Source organism: Oncorhynchus mykiss, chromosome 6 (assembly GCF_013265735.2).
Source record: "Oncorhynchus mykiss isolate Arlee chromosome 6, USDA_OmykA_1.1, whole genome shotgun sequence".
NCBI classification, from domain to species: Eukaryota; Metazoa; Chordata; class Actinopteri; order Salmoniformes; family Salmonidae; genus Oncorhynchus; species Oncorhynchus mykiss.
In genome coordinates, this window is record NC_048570.1 from 55636342 (window position 1) to 55648469 (window position 12128).

Sequence of the window (12128 nt, forward strand, 5' to 3'; positions counted from 1 at the left end):
TAATTCTCTCACATGGCCAGGCTAGTGGTACAGAACATGATACCGGATCTAAACTCTGTACAGCACTTGATCACTCATCTCTCTACACTAAGGCACTACGGCTTTGGCTGGAGTCCCACCCAATCCCTAAGTATAGATGTAGGAGATCATACTGCACTAGCAGGGGAATGGTTGGGGCCTTCATAGCACTCACCTGCCCAGGTGTGTGTGTTTTGATTTTGATTTGATTTGAATCTCTTTTAGTCCCCATTTGGACTAATCTTCCAAGAGTCCTTAAACATTCAAATACAATTTATAATACAAAAACACTTTCACATATAACACACTATTACAAACATAGATAACATACTAACATAATGACCCAATAAATACTCAATCTAAAACATATTGATTCTTCATCTACTATAGTCCCACAACATTTCTATATACTATATTTAAATTGTTTTAAAATTATGTTTAAATTTTTATTGAAAGGTTTCTAGTTTGCTCAGTTAATTTATTCAATTTCTGTATTGCTCTAAATCGAAATGTTCTTTTGTCTATTTCTCTTTTCTGTCTGGATAACGCATAGATGGTGGACAATCTATTCCTAGTATTTACGGAATGTCTGTCTCTTACCAACTGAATACCGTTGTGAATAGAACTTGGCCGTTTTAAATTATGTATATTATGAAATAAAATAAGCATGTTTTTTCAATTATCTTGTTGATTGATGACCAAGAACATTGCGTATGACGACAACAGAAGAACCACATCTTCACATAAAACAATCCTTGCTGCTTTGTTCTGTGCATTCTGCAGCCTCCTAACTTCACTTGATGATGCATTTCCCCAGACCACAGAACAGTAGTTCACCTGACTCTCAATTAATGCTTGTGTTATTTGCCTTAGAATTTTTCCTGGTAAATATTTAGCTATCCTTCTGATTATGCATGCTGTTTTAATATATATATATTTTTTTTTACATGGATTAGTTATTTGAGACGACCATGATAAGCAGTTGTCTAGCTGCACTCCCAAAAGTTTGTACTCCTCCCATATTTAATTGTATCCCATGCTGTTTTAGCCTTTTCCTAGTTGAACAGACCAACATAACTTTGGTTTTCTTGGTGTTTAAAACAAGTTTGTTTTGGCAAACCCACTTCCTGATATTCTCCAAATCTCCTTGTAAAGCCTGCTGTACCTGTTGAACTGATTGTCTTGCTGCATACAGTGCCTTGCGAAAGTATTCGGCCCCCTTGAACTTTGCGACCTTTTGCCACATTTCAGGCTTCAAACATAAAGATATAAAACTGTATTTTTTTGTGAAGAATCAACAACAAGTGGGACACAATCATGAAGTGGAACGACATTTATTGGATATTTCAAACTTTTTTAACAAATCAAAAACTGAAAAATTGGGCGTGCAAAATTATTCAGCCCCTTTACTTTCAGTGCACAGCAAACTCTCTCCAGAAGTTCAGTGAGGATCTCTGAATGATCCAATGTTGACCTAAATGACTAATGATGATAAATACAATCCACCTGTGTGTAATCAAGTCTACGTATAAATGCACCTGCACTGTGATAGTCTCAGAGGTCTGTTAAAAGCGCAGAGAGCATCATGAAGAACAAGGAACACACCAGGCAGGTCCGAGATACTGTTGTGAAGAAGTTTAAAGTCGGATTTGGATACAAAAAGATTTCCCAAGCTTTAAACATCCCAAGGAGCACTGTGCAAGCGATAATATTGAAATGGAAGGAGTATCAGACCACTGCAAATCTACCAAGACCTGGCCGTCCCTCTAAACTTTCAGCTCATACAAGGAGAAGACTGATCAGAGATGCAGCCAAGAGGCCCATGATCACTCTGGATGAACTGCAGAGATCTACAGCTGAGGTGGGAGACTCTGTCCATAGGACAACAATCAGTCGTATATTGCACAAATCTGGCCTTTATGGAAGAGTGGCAAGAAGAAAGCCATTTCTTAAAGATATCCATAAAAAGTGTCGTTTAAAGTTTGCCACAAGCCACCTGGGAGACATACCAAACATGTGGAAGAAGGTGCTCTGGTCAGATGAAACCAAAATGGAACTTTTTGGCAACAATGCAAAACGTTATGTTTGGCGTAAAAGCAACACAGCTGAACACACCATCCCCACTGTCAAACATGGTGGTGGCAGCATCATGGTTTGGGCCTGCTTTTCTTCAGCAGGGACAGGGAAGATGGTTAAAATTTATGGGAAGATGGATGGAGCCAAATACAGGACCATTCTGGAAGAAAACCTGATGGAGTCTGCAAAAGACCTGAGACTGGGACGGAGATTTGTCTTCCAACAAGACAATGAGCCAAAACACAAGGCAAAATCTACAATGGAAAGGTTCAAAAATAAACATATCCAGGTGTTAGAATGGCCAAGTCAATGTCCAGACCTGAATCCAATCGAGAATCTGTGGAAAGAACTGAAAACTGCTGTTCACAAATGCTCTCCATCCAACCTCACTGAGCTCGAGCTGTTTTGCAAGGAGGAATGGGAAAAAAATACAGTCTCTCGATGTGCAAAACTGATAGAGACATACCCCAAGCGACTTACAGCTGAAATCGCAGCAAAAGGTGGCGCTACAAAGTATTACCTTAAGGGGGCTGAATAATTTTGCACGCCCAATTTTTCAGTTTTTGATTTGTTAAAAAAGTTTGAAATATCCAATAAATGTCGTTCCACTTCATGATTGTGTCCCACTTGTTGTTGATTCTTCACAAAAAAATACAGTTTTATATCTTTATGTTAGAAGCCTGAAATGTGGCAAAAGGTCGCAAAGTTCAAGGGGGCCGAATACTTTCGCAAGGCACTGTAAATTGTAGTATCATCTGCAAATATAGTAGATTGAGTTTCAACCAAGGCATAGGGAAGGTCGTTGGTAAATATTAAATAAAGAAGTGGCCCAAGGCAGCTGCCCTGCGGTATACCATAGTTTAACACATTAGGGGAAGAAAATGAACCATTGATATAGGTGGACTGTTTCCTGTCAGTTAGATATGACTGTACCCAATTCAATGCTACCTCCTTAAAACCATAATGCATTAATTTTGTCAAAATGATTTCATGATCCACTAAATCAAATGTGTGTGTGTGTGTATGTGTCTGTGCATGGTTTGAAATAGGTTATCTGAATGCGTTAGGGGGAGCACTTAACCCCACCCCTTTCAGAGCAGGTGACTCTGCGGAAGTGAAATGGAGCGAGAGAAACTTGCCGCTTTTTTGATTCATACAACCTTCGATTCCATCATCTTTTAATTTATTTTTTTTAATGTATTTTCTATACATGGTGGGGTCGTGTCTGTGTCGGATCGAGGGCCAAAAAACTTTGGAATCACTTGAATTATGTGATCTAAAGAAGGCTATTTTCCTTCCTCTTGAGACTTTGAGGAGCGTAAGGATTTTTTTTTTGCTTTTTGATGTTTGACTATACAGTATTCAGATATCCGTTCTTAGCTACTCATAGGTCCCTTTTTATCTAGTACATATCTTTCTGTTCCCCCACGAAGCTGCATTCAAAAATGTATACATAGTCTGCTGCCTTGTGTCTTAGTCTCACGCTCTCATTTTGGCCATTCACTCTCCTGATTCTGGCATCCGCAGCAGAGTTGGCTCCCAGTGTGTAAATTCATATGATAATAATGACAGCATTGGTTTAAATTGCAGAGTATGACAGCCAAGGTATGCAGGGGGCCTGTTACAACATGGGCACTGACTAGAAAACAAACAGGTTATGAGGTTCAACTCTACTGGATTGAACTCACAGAGCGAAGCTTCATACAGTTAGCATCTGATCTGGGCCCATGTTCATGAAGCGTCTCAGAGTAGGAGTGCTGATCTAGAATCTGTTTTGCCCTTCAGATCAATAATGAGAATACAATTGTATGGACAGGCAATACCTGATCCTAGACCAGCACTCCTAATCTGAGACGATTTGTGGATACGGGTCCTGGTCCCCAAAGGACATACAATGCATTCGGAAAGTATTCAGACCCCTTCCCCTTTTTCACATTTTTGTTACATTACAGCCTTATTCTAAAATGGATTAAATTGTTTTTTTCCCTCATCAATCTACACAAAATACCCCATAATGACAAAGAAAAACTGGTTTTTCGAAATTTTAGCAAATTTACTAAAAATTGAAAACTGAAAACCTTATATACATAAGTATTCAGACCCTTTGCTATGAGACTCAAAATTGAGCTCAGGTGCATCCTGTTTCCATTGATCACCTTTGAGATGTTTCTACAACTTGACTGGAGTCCACCTTCGGTAAATTCAATTGATTGGACATGATTTGGAAAGGCACACACCTGTCTATATAAGGTCCCACAGTTGACATTGAATGTCAGAGCAAAAACCAAGCTATGAGGTTGAAGGAATTGTCCGTAGAGCCCCGACACAGGATTGTGTCGAGGCACAGATCTGGGGATTGGATACCAAAAACATTTTTGGAGCATTGAAGGTCCCCAAGAACACAGTGGCCTCCATCATTCTTAAATGGAAGACGTTTGGAACCACCAAGACCCTTCATAGAGCTGGCCGCCCGGCCAAACTGAGCAATTGGGGGAGAAGGGCCTTGATCAGGGAGGTGACCAAGAACCCGATGGCCACTCTGACAGAGCTCCAGAGTTCCTCTGTGGATATGGGAGAACCTTCCAGAAGGACAACCATCTCTGCAGCACTCCACCAATCAGGCCTTTATGGTAGAGTGGCCAGACGGAAGCCACTCTACATTAAAAGGCATATGACAGCTCGCTTGGAGTTTGCCAAAAGGCACCTAAAGGACTTTCAGATCATGAGAAACAAGATTCTCTGGCCTGATGAAACCATGATTCAACTCTTTGGCCTGAATGCCAAGCATCACGTCTGGAGGAAACCTGGCACCATCCCTACGGTGAAGAATTGTGGTGGCAGCATCATGCTGTGGGGATGATTTTCAGCAGCAGGGACTGGGAGACTAGTCAGGATCGAGGGAAAGATGAATGGAGCAAAGTACAGAAAGATCCTTGATGAAAACCTGCTCCAGAGCACTCAGGACCTCAGACCGGGGCGAAGGTTCACCTTCCAACAAGAACACCCTAAGCACACAGCCAAGACAACGCAGGAGTGGCTTCGGGACAAGTCTCTGAATGTCCTTGAGTGGCCCAACCAGAGCCCGGACTTGAACCCGATCGAACATCTCTGGAGAGACCTGAAAATAGCTGTGCAGTGACAATCCCCATCCAACCTGACAGAGCTTGAGATGATCTGCAGAGAAGAATGGCAGAAACTCCCCAAATACAGGTGTGCCAAGAAGACTCGAGGCTGTAATCGCTGCCAAAGATGCTTCAACAAAGTACAGAGTAAAGGGTCTGCATACTTATGTAAATGTGATATTTCAGTTTTCTTTTATTTATAAAATGTGCAAAAAAAAATGTAAACCCATTTTGCTTTGTCATCGAGTATTGAGTGTATGTTGATGAGGGGAAAAAAACGATTTAATACATTTTTGAATAAGGCTGTAACGTAACAAAATGTGGAAAAAGTCAAGGAGAATGCACTGTATACCATCTCAAAAAGCGATTACAGCATGTCTTCTCACAACAACAAGAACAACTGCCACATTACTGTTGGCTATACTATGTTCACATTTTTACACTTGGGGGAGATTACAAATACACTGGCGCCCTCTTGTGACATGACAGCCACTTACAATAGATTGATTCCCAAACCTATGAGAAAGTGTGCAAAACCAACCAAACCAGCCCCAAAAGGGATGAGTTGCAATTTGCAAAATACATTATTTTTTTTTAACCCTGTCATCATATGCTAGTTCTCTCAGAATACTCACCCACTGGTGACATCATCAGGGCGCGCTGCGTTCTTGCTCAGCACATCCCCGTCACTCATGTAGCCCGTCACCTCCATGGCGATGCCCTCCAGGTCAATATCCTCCCCTCTCCCCCCCAGATCCATACTGAGGGCACCTCCCCGCCCCGCCAGCTGTCTCCGCAGGGGGCCAGGGTACAGGTAGCGGCCCCCCTGCCCTCCTCCTCCTCCCGAGGCACGACCCCCGTAGCCGTTCCCCGTGGAGGGTGCGTCCCCCGCCTGCAGGCGGGGGCTGGATTGGCCCAGTCGCCATGACGACAGGGAGGGCCGGGAGGAAGTCAGGCTGAGGATGCTCCGCCCACTCCCGCCGCCGCTGCCACCACTGATCTCCGTGGTGACGTTGCTATCAAAGGTCGTCTCCAAGGTGCTGGGGGAGGGAGGGGGGAGGGAGGGGGAGAAGCGGGAAAAAAGACTGAGCGTAAGGCTAGACATTAGCTCAGTAGTATTGAACTGGACTAGACAGTGGGTAAGACCTCTCTAATTGTGCGAAAAGGAGAGAGCAAGCCGCAGGGAGAGAGACTGGGTCAGGAGCTTGAATCAAAATCCAAAGACAAAACCACCGCTCCATCCAGCCACTACTGGTTCAAAGACACTGACAATCTCATACAGGGGGTAGATCATGCTGAAAGAACCAGACACAAGACACAGTCTAGTGGGTTTTGGAGAACAAGCCCTCCATTACATACACACTAGAATAGAGCATCAGACAGACAAGCCTCAAACCGCAAAAGTTAATCCAACTTCGTCCTTTATTCTATTTCTATCTGGCAACCCTGGAGGCCGGGACACATCCCTAGTGTCAGACTCGTGAGTTATTAGTGACACTACATGGCCACTAGGTGGCAGTCACGTCCCACTTAAACCGGCTTCAAAATTAGACCTTTGTCCTGGGTGGACCACCCATTAACACGACCGCTATTTAAAACAGACGTGCTAACTCACTTTACCGTCTACATTAACAGCCTGCTTTTGGGATTTTCTTTCACAAGAGAAAGTGTTATGGATCATTTGCTAAGAATAGCTTTATTGTGATCACTATTGTGGTCTCTCTATAGGAGCTGTGTCTTTTATGTCTTCACGGATGTCAGTGGAACTTGCCGGACACACAGAAATAGAATGTGGAATTGAAACTGGCATCTGTTTGGCTACTTGGCTGGACATTGTCCATTGTCCATTCTCATTTGCAGGAGGTTCATACCTGTGTGTGATCTGAGTCCCCCGTAGACTGGACATGGTCTCTTCCAGGTTCTGGCGGAGGTCTGCAATGTTTTTAACAGTCCGCAGCCGCCGTGTCTCTGGATCTTCTTCTATACGGAACAAACATTGTACCTGAGCACATAGGCACTAGCGGTGCGCGGATCAACTGTCAATTCACCCACACCCGCCCGCTATTGCTAATAACCCATCAGCAACCACCAGACTATTTGTGATAAAGTCCAAATCTGAGGCTCACACCGGACCCTAACCCGCTAATATAGAAGACGCGCTCTTAAACTACAGTCAGAGTCAACTCCGATTGTGCCTCCATGCATACACGTTAACTTTTTCTTCCCGTTCCTAAAAAACATTTGGCAATTGGAGTGTAGGCTATTTGACGCGCGCACAGTTAGGCTCCTAAATCTTAGGCTTAGACACTAATGCTAGATAGCCTACAATAATGAAAGAAAAACCTCAATATAGCCTATAGATATTAATGATATTTTTTTTTTTTTTAAGGTATCGTTTTAACTTGATTCAACCCGCCCGTCATCAACACAATATTTTCATGACCCTAAACTCGCCCGCTCCGTGGACATAACGGAGGGGACTGCGGGCTATGAGTCAACCTGCGCTTCACTAATGGACACAACAAAAACCCACAACTGAATTGAGTGTGCATGAGCCAGGAAGGTATGTTTCCCATCAGATAGAATCAACCCACAGTCAGATTCATGTGCTGTTCACCTCCAACTAACAATCTCACCCAATCAAAAATAACCCCCCCAAAAATGGCCCATGTAACTTCTGTACAGTGCAGACACATGATCAATCGCCCATCAGCTCCTACAGACAGAACTAGTCGATGGCCTACCTGAAAGGTCCTCAATGGATGGCTGGCTGGCTTTAAAGGGGATGTTTTCTCCTCCCCTTCCTCCTGACCCTGCCTCTGTCGCCATGATACCGTCCACGTCCGTTTGTGACCTAGATGACGGGGAAATTCAGAGCAAACGGCTTGCAGATTCCCACTAACGATCAGTGACTAATGAATGACTAATGGTCCTTTCAGTCTTTCTCGGGATACTATTACGGATTCGCAAAGGATTGACAAATGTTAAAGTTGACAGTTTTATCAGTCCAAAGTGTATGTATTACTCACCTGTACATGAAGGGTGCTACGGTGGCTGTGTTGGGGTGGCTGTGGTGCTGCTGGGGCTGAGGTAGCTGGACGCTGACTGTGTTGCAGGCTGTGCTCTGTGTAGCGCCACCACTACCACCTTCCACCACCGGGGCGGCGCTGTGGCCCTGTTGTGAGGCCTTGCCCTCTGTAGAAGCCAGACTAGAGGTAGAGCTAGAGTGCCTGCTGTCCCTGTCTCGGTCTCTGTCCAGGTGTCCGCGTTGCAGGACAAGACCCCCTCCCAACCGCATGCTCCGGGGACGCTCCCCACCCTCCTTCCCCCCTGCCGAGGGCGCCTTCCCCCCTACCCCTGAGGTTTTACCCCCTGGCTTTGGTATGCCGCTGTGTGCAGGGACAGAACTCTCCTTCTTGGCCACTTTGCTCCCTTTGGGTATGAAACTGGCGATTTTAGAAGTTCTCTTATTGGAGGAGGGTTCTGTTTCCATTGCGACACTGGTAGTCGCTTCCTCCTTAGGCTCCTCCCCCCTGAGTTCCATCCTCTCGGTGGTGATGTGTTTCCCCGCCTCTTTCACTCTTTCCCTCTCTTTCTCCTTCTCTTTCTCTTTCTCTTTCTCCTTCCCCCTCTCCTTCTCCTTCTCTTTCTCCTTCTCCAGTCCTTTCACTGAGCTCTTTTTAGAAGTCATAGCTCTGCTGAACGTGCGCTGAGCGATTCCCCTCAGTGCAATCTTGGGGCTGCTGGTTGTTGTGGCGATGGTAGGGACATGGGCTGAAGCACCACCGTGGGTCGTCCCGTTACCTGTCCCGTTGACGCCGGGCCGGGTGTTCCCCTCTGCCTCCCCTAGGGAGTCGGTGTTGGACCCTGCTTCTGCCCTCTCTACTTCACCAGACCCGAGCTCCCGGGCGGGGGCACCGCTGTCCGCCTGAGCTCCCTGATTGCTGGAGGACGAGGACTTAGATCCGCCTTTACTGTTAAATAGCTTGAGCTTCTCCAGCATAGACTTCTGTTGGATGACTTTAGGGGGGGGCTCGGTGGACGAGGATGCCTTTGAGGAGGTATCCTTCTCCTGCTTGACAGAGAGCATGGCTGAGGAGGAGGTGTGCTTGGAGCTCACAGACTTACTCCTCCAGGGCTTGCTGCTGGAGTTGGGGTGGGGGATGGCCGAGGAAGAGGAGGAGGAGGATGGAGGTACAGGAGCCGAGGTAGAGACGCTGTTGGCGGAAGTGCTGATGGTCACCGGGGACGACGGAGCATGTTCAGTCATTACCGGAGTCTGTGAAGTCATGTCCTCGGACGGTTCTGTGAGGAAGAGGAGAGGATGAAGAGGTGGAAGGGATGAAAAAAAGGGATGAGAGGAGGAAGTGAGAAGCGGATAACCCGAGAGGGGAGGAGAATAGGAGCGAGAGGGGATGAAGAGATGAGAGGAGGAAGTGAGAAGCGGATAAACGAGAGGAGAATAGGAGCGAGAGGGGATGAGGAGATGAGAGGAGGAAGTGAGAAGCGGATAAACGAGAGGAGAATAGGAGCGAGAGGGGATGAGGAGATGAGAGGAGGAAGTGAGAAGCGGATAAACGAGAGGAGAATAGGAGCGAGAGGGGATGAGGAGATGAGAGGAGGAAGTGAGAAGCGGATAAACGAGAGGAGAATAGGAGCGAGAGGGGATGAGGAGATGAGAGGAGGAAGTGAGAAGAGGAGAAACGAGAGGAGAATAGGAGATTAGGAGATGAGGAGTGAAGAAGAAGATGAAGAGAAGGGAGAAAGCAGGAGTGGGAGAGAGGATAAGGAGAGAGGAAAGGCAAGAAATAAGAGATGGTTAGATAGAGCAATCCTCATAGACCCCACACCAACTGTCCATATAAGGTCTTACACTGTGGAAATCTTGAGTTAGCCTGTGTTGACACAGTCTAAACGTGTCATTACTTAACGCTAGCGAGCACACGACACTCGGATAACTATTAGAAACCTTGGACACTAACAACGAGAGTGCCCATCATAAACTGTTTATAAAAACAATGAGGGAAAGCCCTTTAAAGTTTGACCTAGGAATTTTAGCTGAGATAGAACACTGCTACTAACACCCTTGGGAGGTTTGGACTTATATGGACTGATTCTGGTTCATTATCTTCCAATTCACAGTCAAAGACTTGCTCTATCCCAAGTCTGTATTCTGAACTACTGTGGAAATGAGCTAGCTAAAACACAAACACTATTTTGTCTAAATGAAGGTTTTTACAAAAGACACATCTGTTTTACTGTTACAGAGCACACAAAAACCAACACAAAGTACTTTTTAAAAAGTTTATAGTTTGTTACCCCTCTAAATCAATAATGTTTGACTTACCAAAAACAGTCACAATCAAATCCAAAACCAACATAGATACAGAACTCATAGAGCAGCTAAGATGTTCTTCCTCGAGAGACTAATACTGTACAGTACAAGAACAGTGTAGTTATTGTTGTGTGCCGGTAGAGACTCCAAGTGCCAACTTACTGCTAGCATTACTTTGAATATTCAAAGCCAAACTGCCAAACTGCCCTTGTGGCCACTCCCATGCCCAACCCATTCGTCAGCCAGTACAGCACATGGACACGGCAAAACAGAAGCCAAGGTCCTGCTGCACTTACCCAAATACCTTCACAAACACGGTCTTTTATTAAGTCATGATCTCAAACTTTATCCGTTGCAATTCCTTTTCAACACACTCTTAGGGAAAAAAGGTGCTCTCTAGAACCTCTAAAAGGTTCTTCGGCGGTCGAACCCTTTTTGATCCAGGTAGAACCCTTTTCAGTTCCAAGTAGAATGCTCTCTTACATAGGGTTCTACATAGAACCAATAAGGTTTCCCCCCCCCCCCCCCCGGAACCAAAAAGGGTTCTCCTATGGGGAGAGCCGAAGAACCCTTTTGGAACCCTTTTTTGTAAGAGTGTACCATCTCTTCGTACAGTGCAGTATGCAACCCCTTTTTCAGTATACTGCATTAACATGACTCTAAACACTTGGTAACTCCATAAACTAATCTAATTTAATATTCACACATTTGAACCTCGTTAAGGAAGTATTTACTAGGAATACTAAACACTCCACATCCCTTTCCATCCCATTTATTCCTGTTTTTTAAACACCTTTCATGCCCTAATTGCTTTTCATGCCCCTTTCATTTCCCCCCAGTTCAGTATTTAGCAAGCCCGCATTGAAACAATGCGCCCATTAGGAAGTGATTAGGGCCCAATTAGCCGTGCTAGAGGTTAGCCGGCGGAAAGTGGGTCAGGTTGCTAATAGCTGGCTTCCTATTGGAGGAGGGCCTGAATGAGAGAGAGAGAGAGGACCAGCAGTAATTACAGAGGAGGTAGAGAGAGAGAGAGAGAGAGAGAGAGAGAGAGAGAGAGAGAGAGAGAGAGAGAGAGAGAGAGAGAGAATGAGAGAGAGAGAGGGATTCAGACTCACTGAGGCTGGGATGTGGGAAAAGGGGAACGTTGAGAAGCTTACGTCGTGCCAACAGAACGGTCTGTGCCCCAGAGGGAGAATAGGGGGTGAAACCAGCTTGGGTTTTGGTTGAGAAGTGGACATTGTGTTGGCTTGGACACTGGACACAAGAAACACACAGAGCATTTCTGGGGATGACCCAGAACCAGATGACCACCTAAGATGCCCCAGTTTGAATGAAAAGGAGATCCACATTTCGCATCCTGGGTCAGAAGTGAAATTGCAATGAACCCCTTTGCCCCACAGTTGTCAATAAAGTTGTATTGAATTCAATCCCCTTCTTATATCACACAATTGACTTGTTTCCTGTTTTAGACACACACGTGATGTATCAATACACATAAACACTCACACCTGAGCCACTGACCAGCATTCTTTCTCCCACTTCCACACCTAAAGATTGCCACACAGTCAACTTTTGTC

The 12128-nt window shown here is 45.2% G+C and overlaps 1 protein-coding gene across 6 annotated transcripts in view; it reads right to left on the reverse strand.

The window, feature by feature from the left end:
* LOC110526168 (neuron navigator 2) overlaps window positions 1-12128 on the reverse strand; it is a 134960-nt gene that overhangs the window by 68207 nt on the left and 54625 nt on the right. For all 6 annotated transcript variants that reach the window (XM_036980455.1, XM_036980454.1, XM_036980451.1 and 3 more), the window contains exons 7-10: window positions 8246-9521; window positions 7961-8070; window positions 7088-7196; window positions 5852-6256 (exon numbers count right to left, since the gene is read on the reverse strand). In XM_036980455.1, coding sequence (XP_036836350.1) covers window positions 5852-6256; window positions 7088-7196; window positions 7961-8070; window positions 8246-9521 — 1900 coding nt within the window. The remainder of the gene's footprint in view (window positions 1-5851; window positions 6257-7087; window positions 7197-7960; window positions 8071-8245; window positions 9522-12128) is intronic.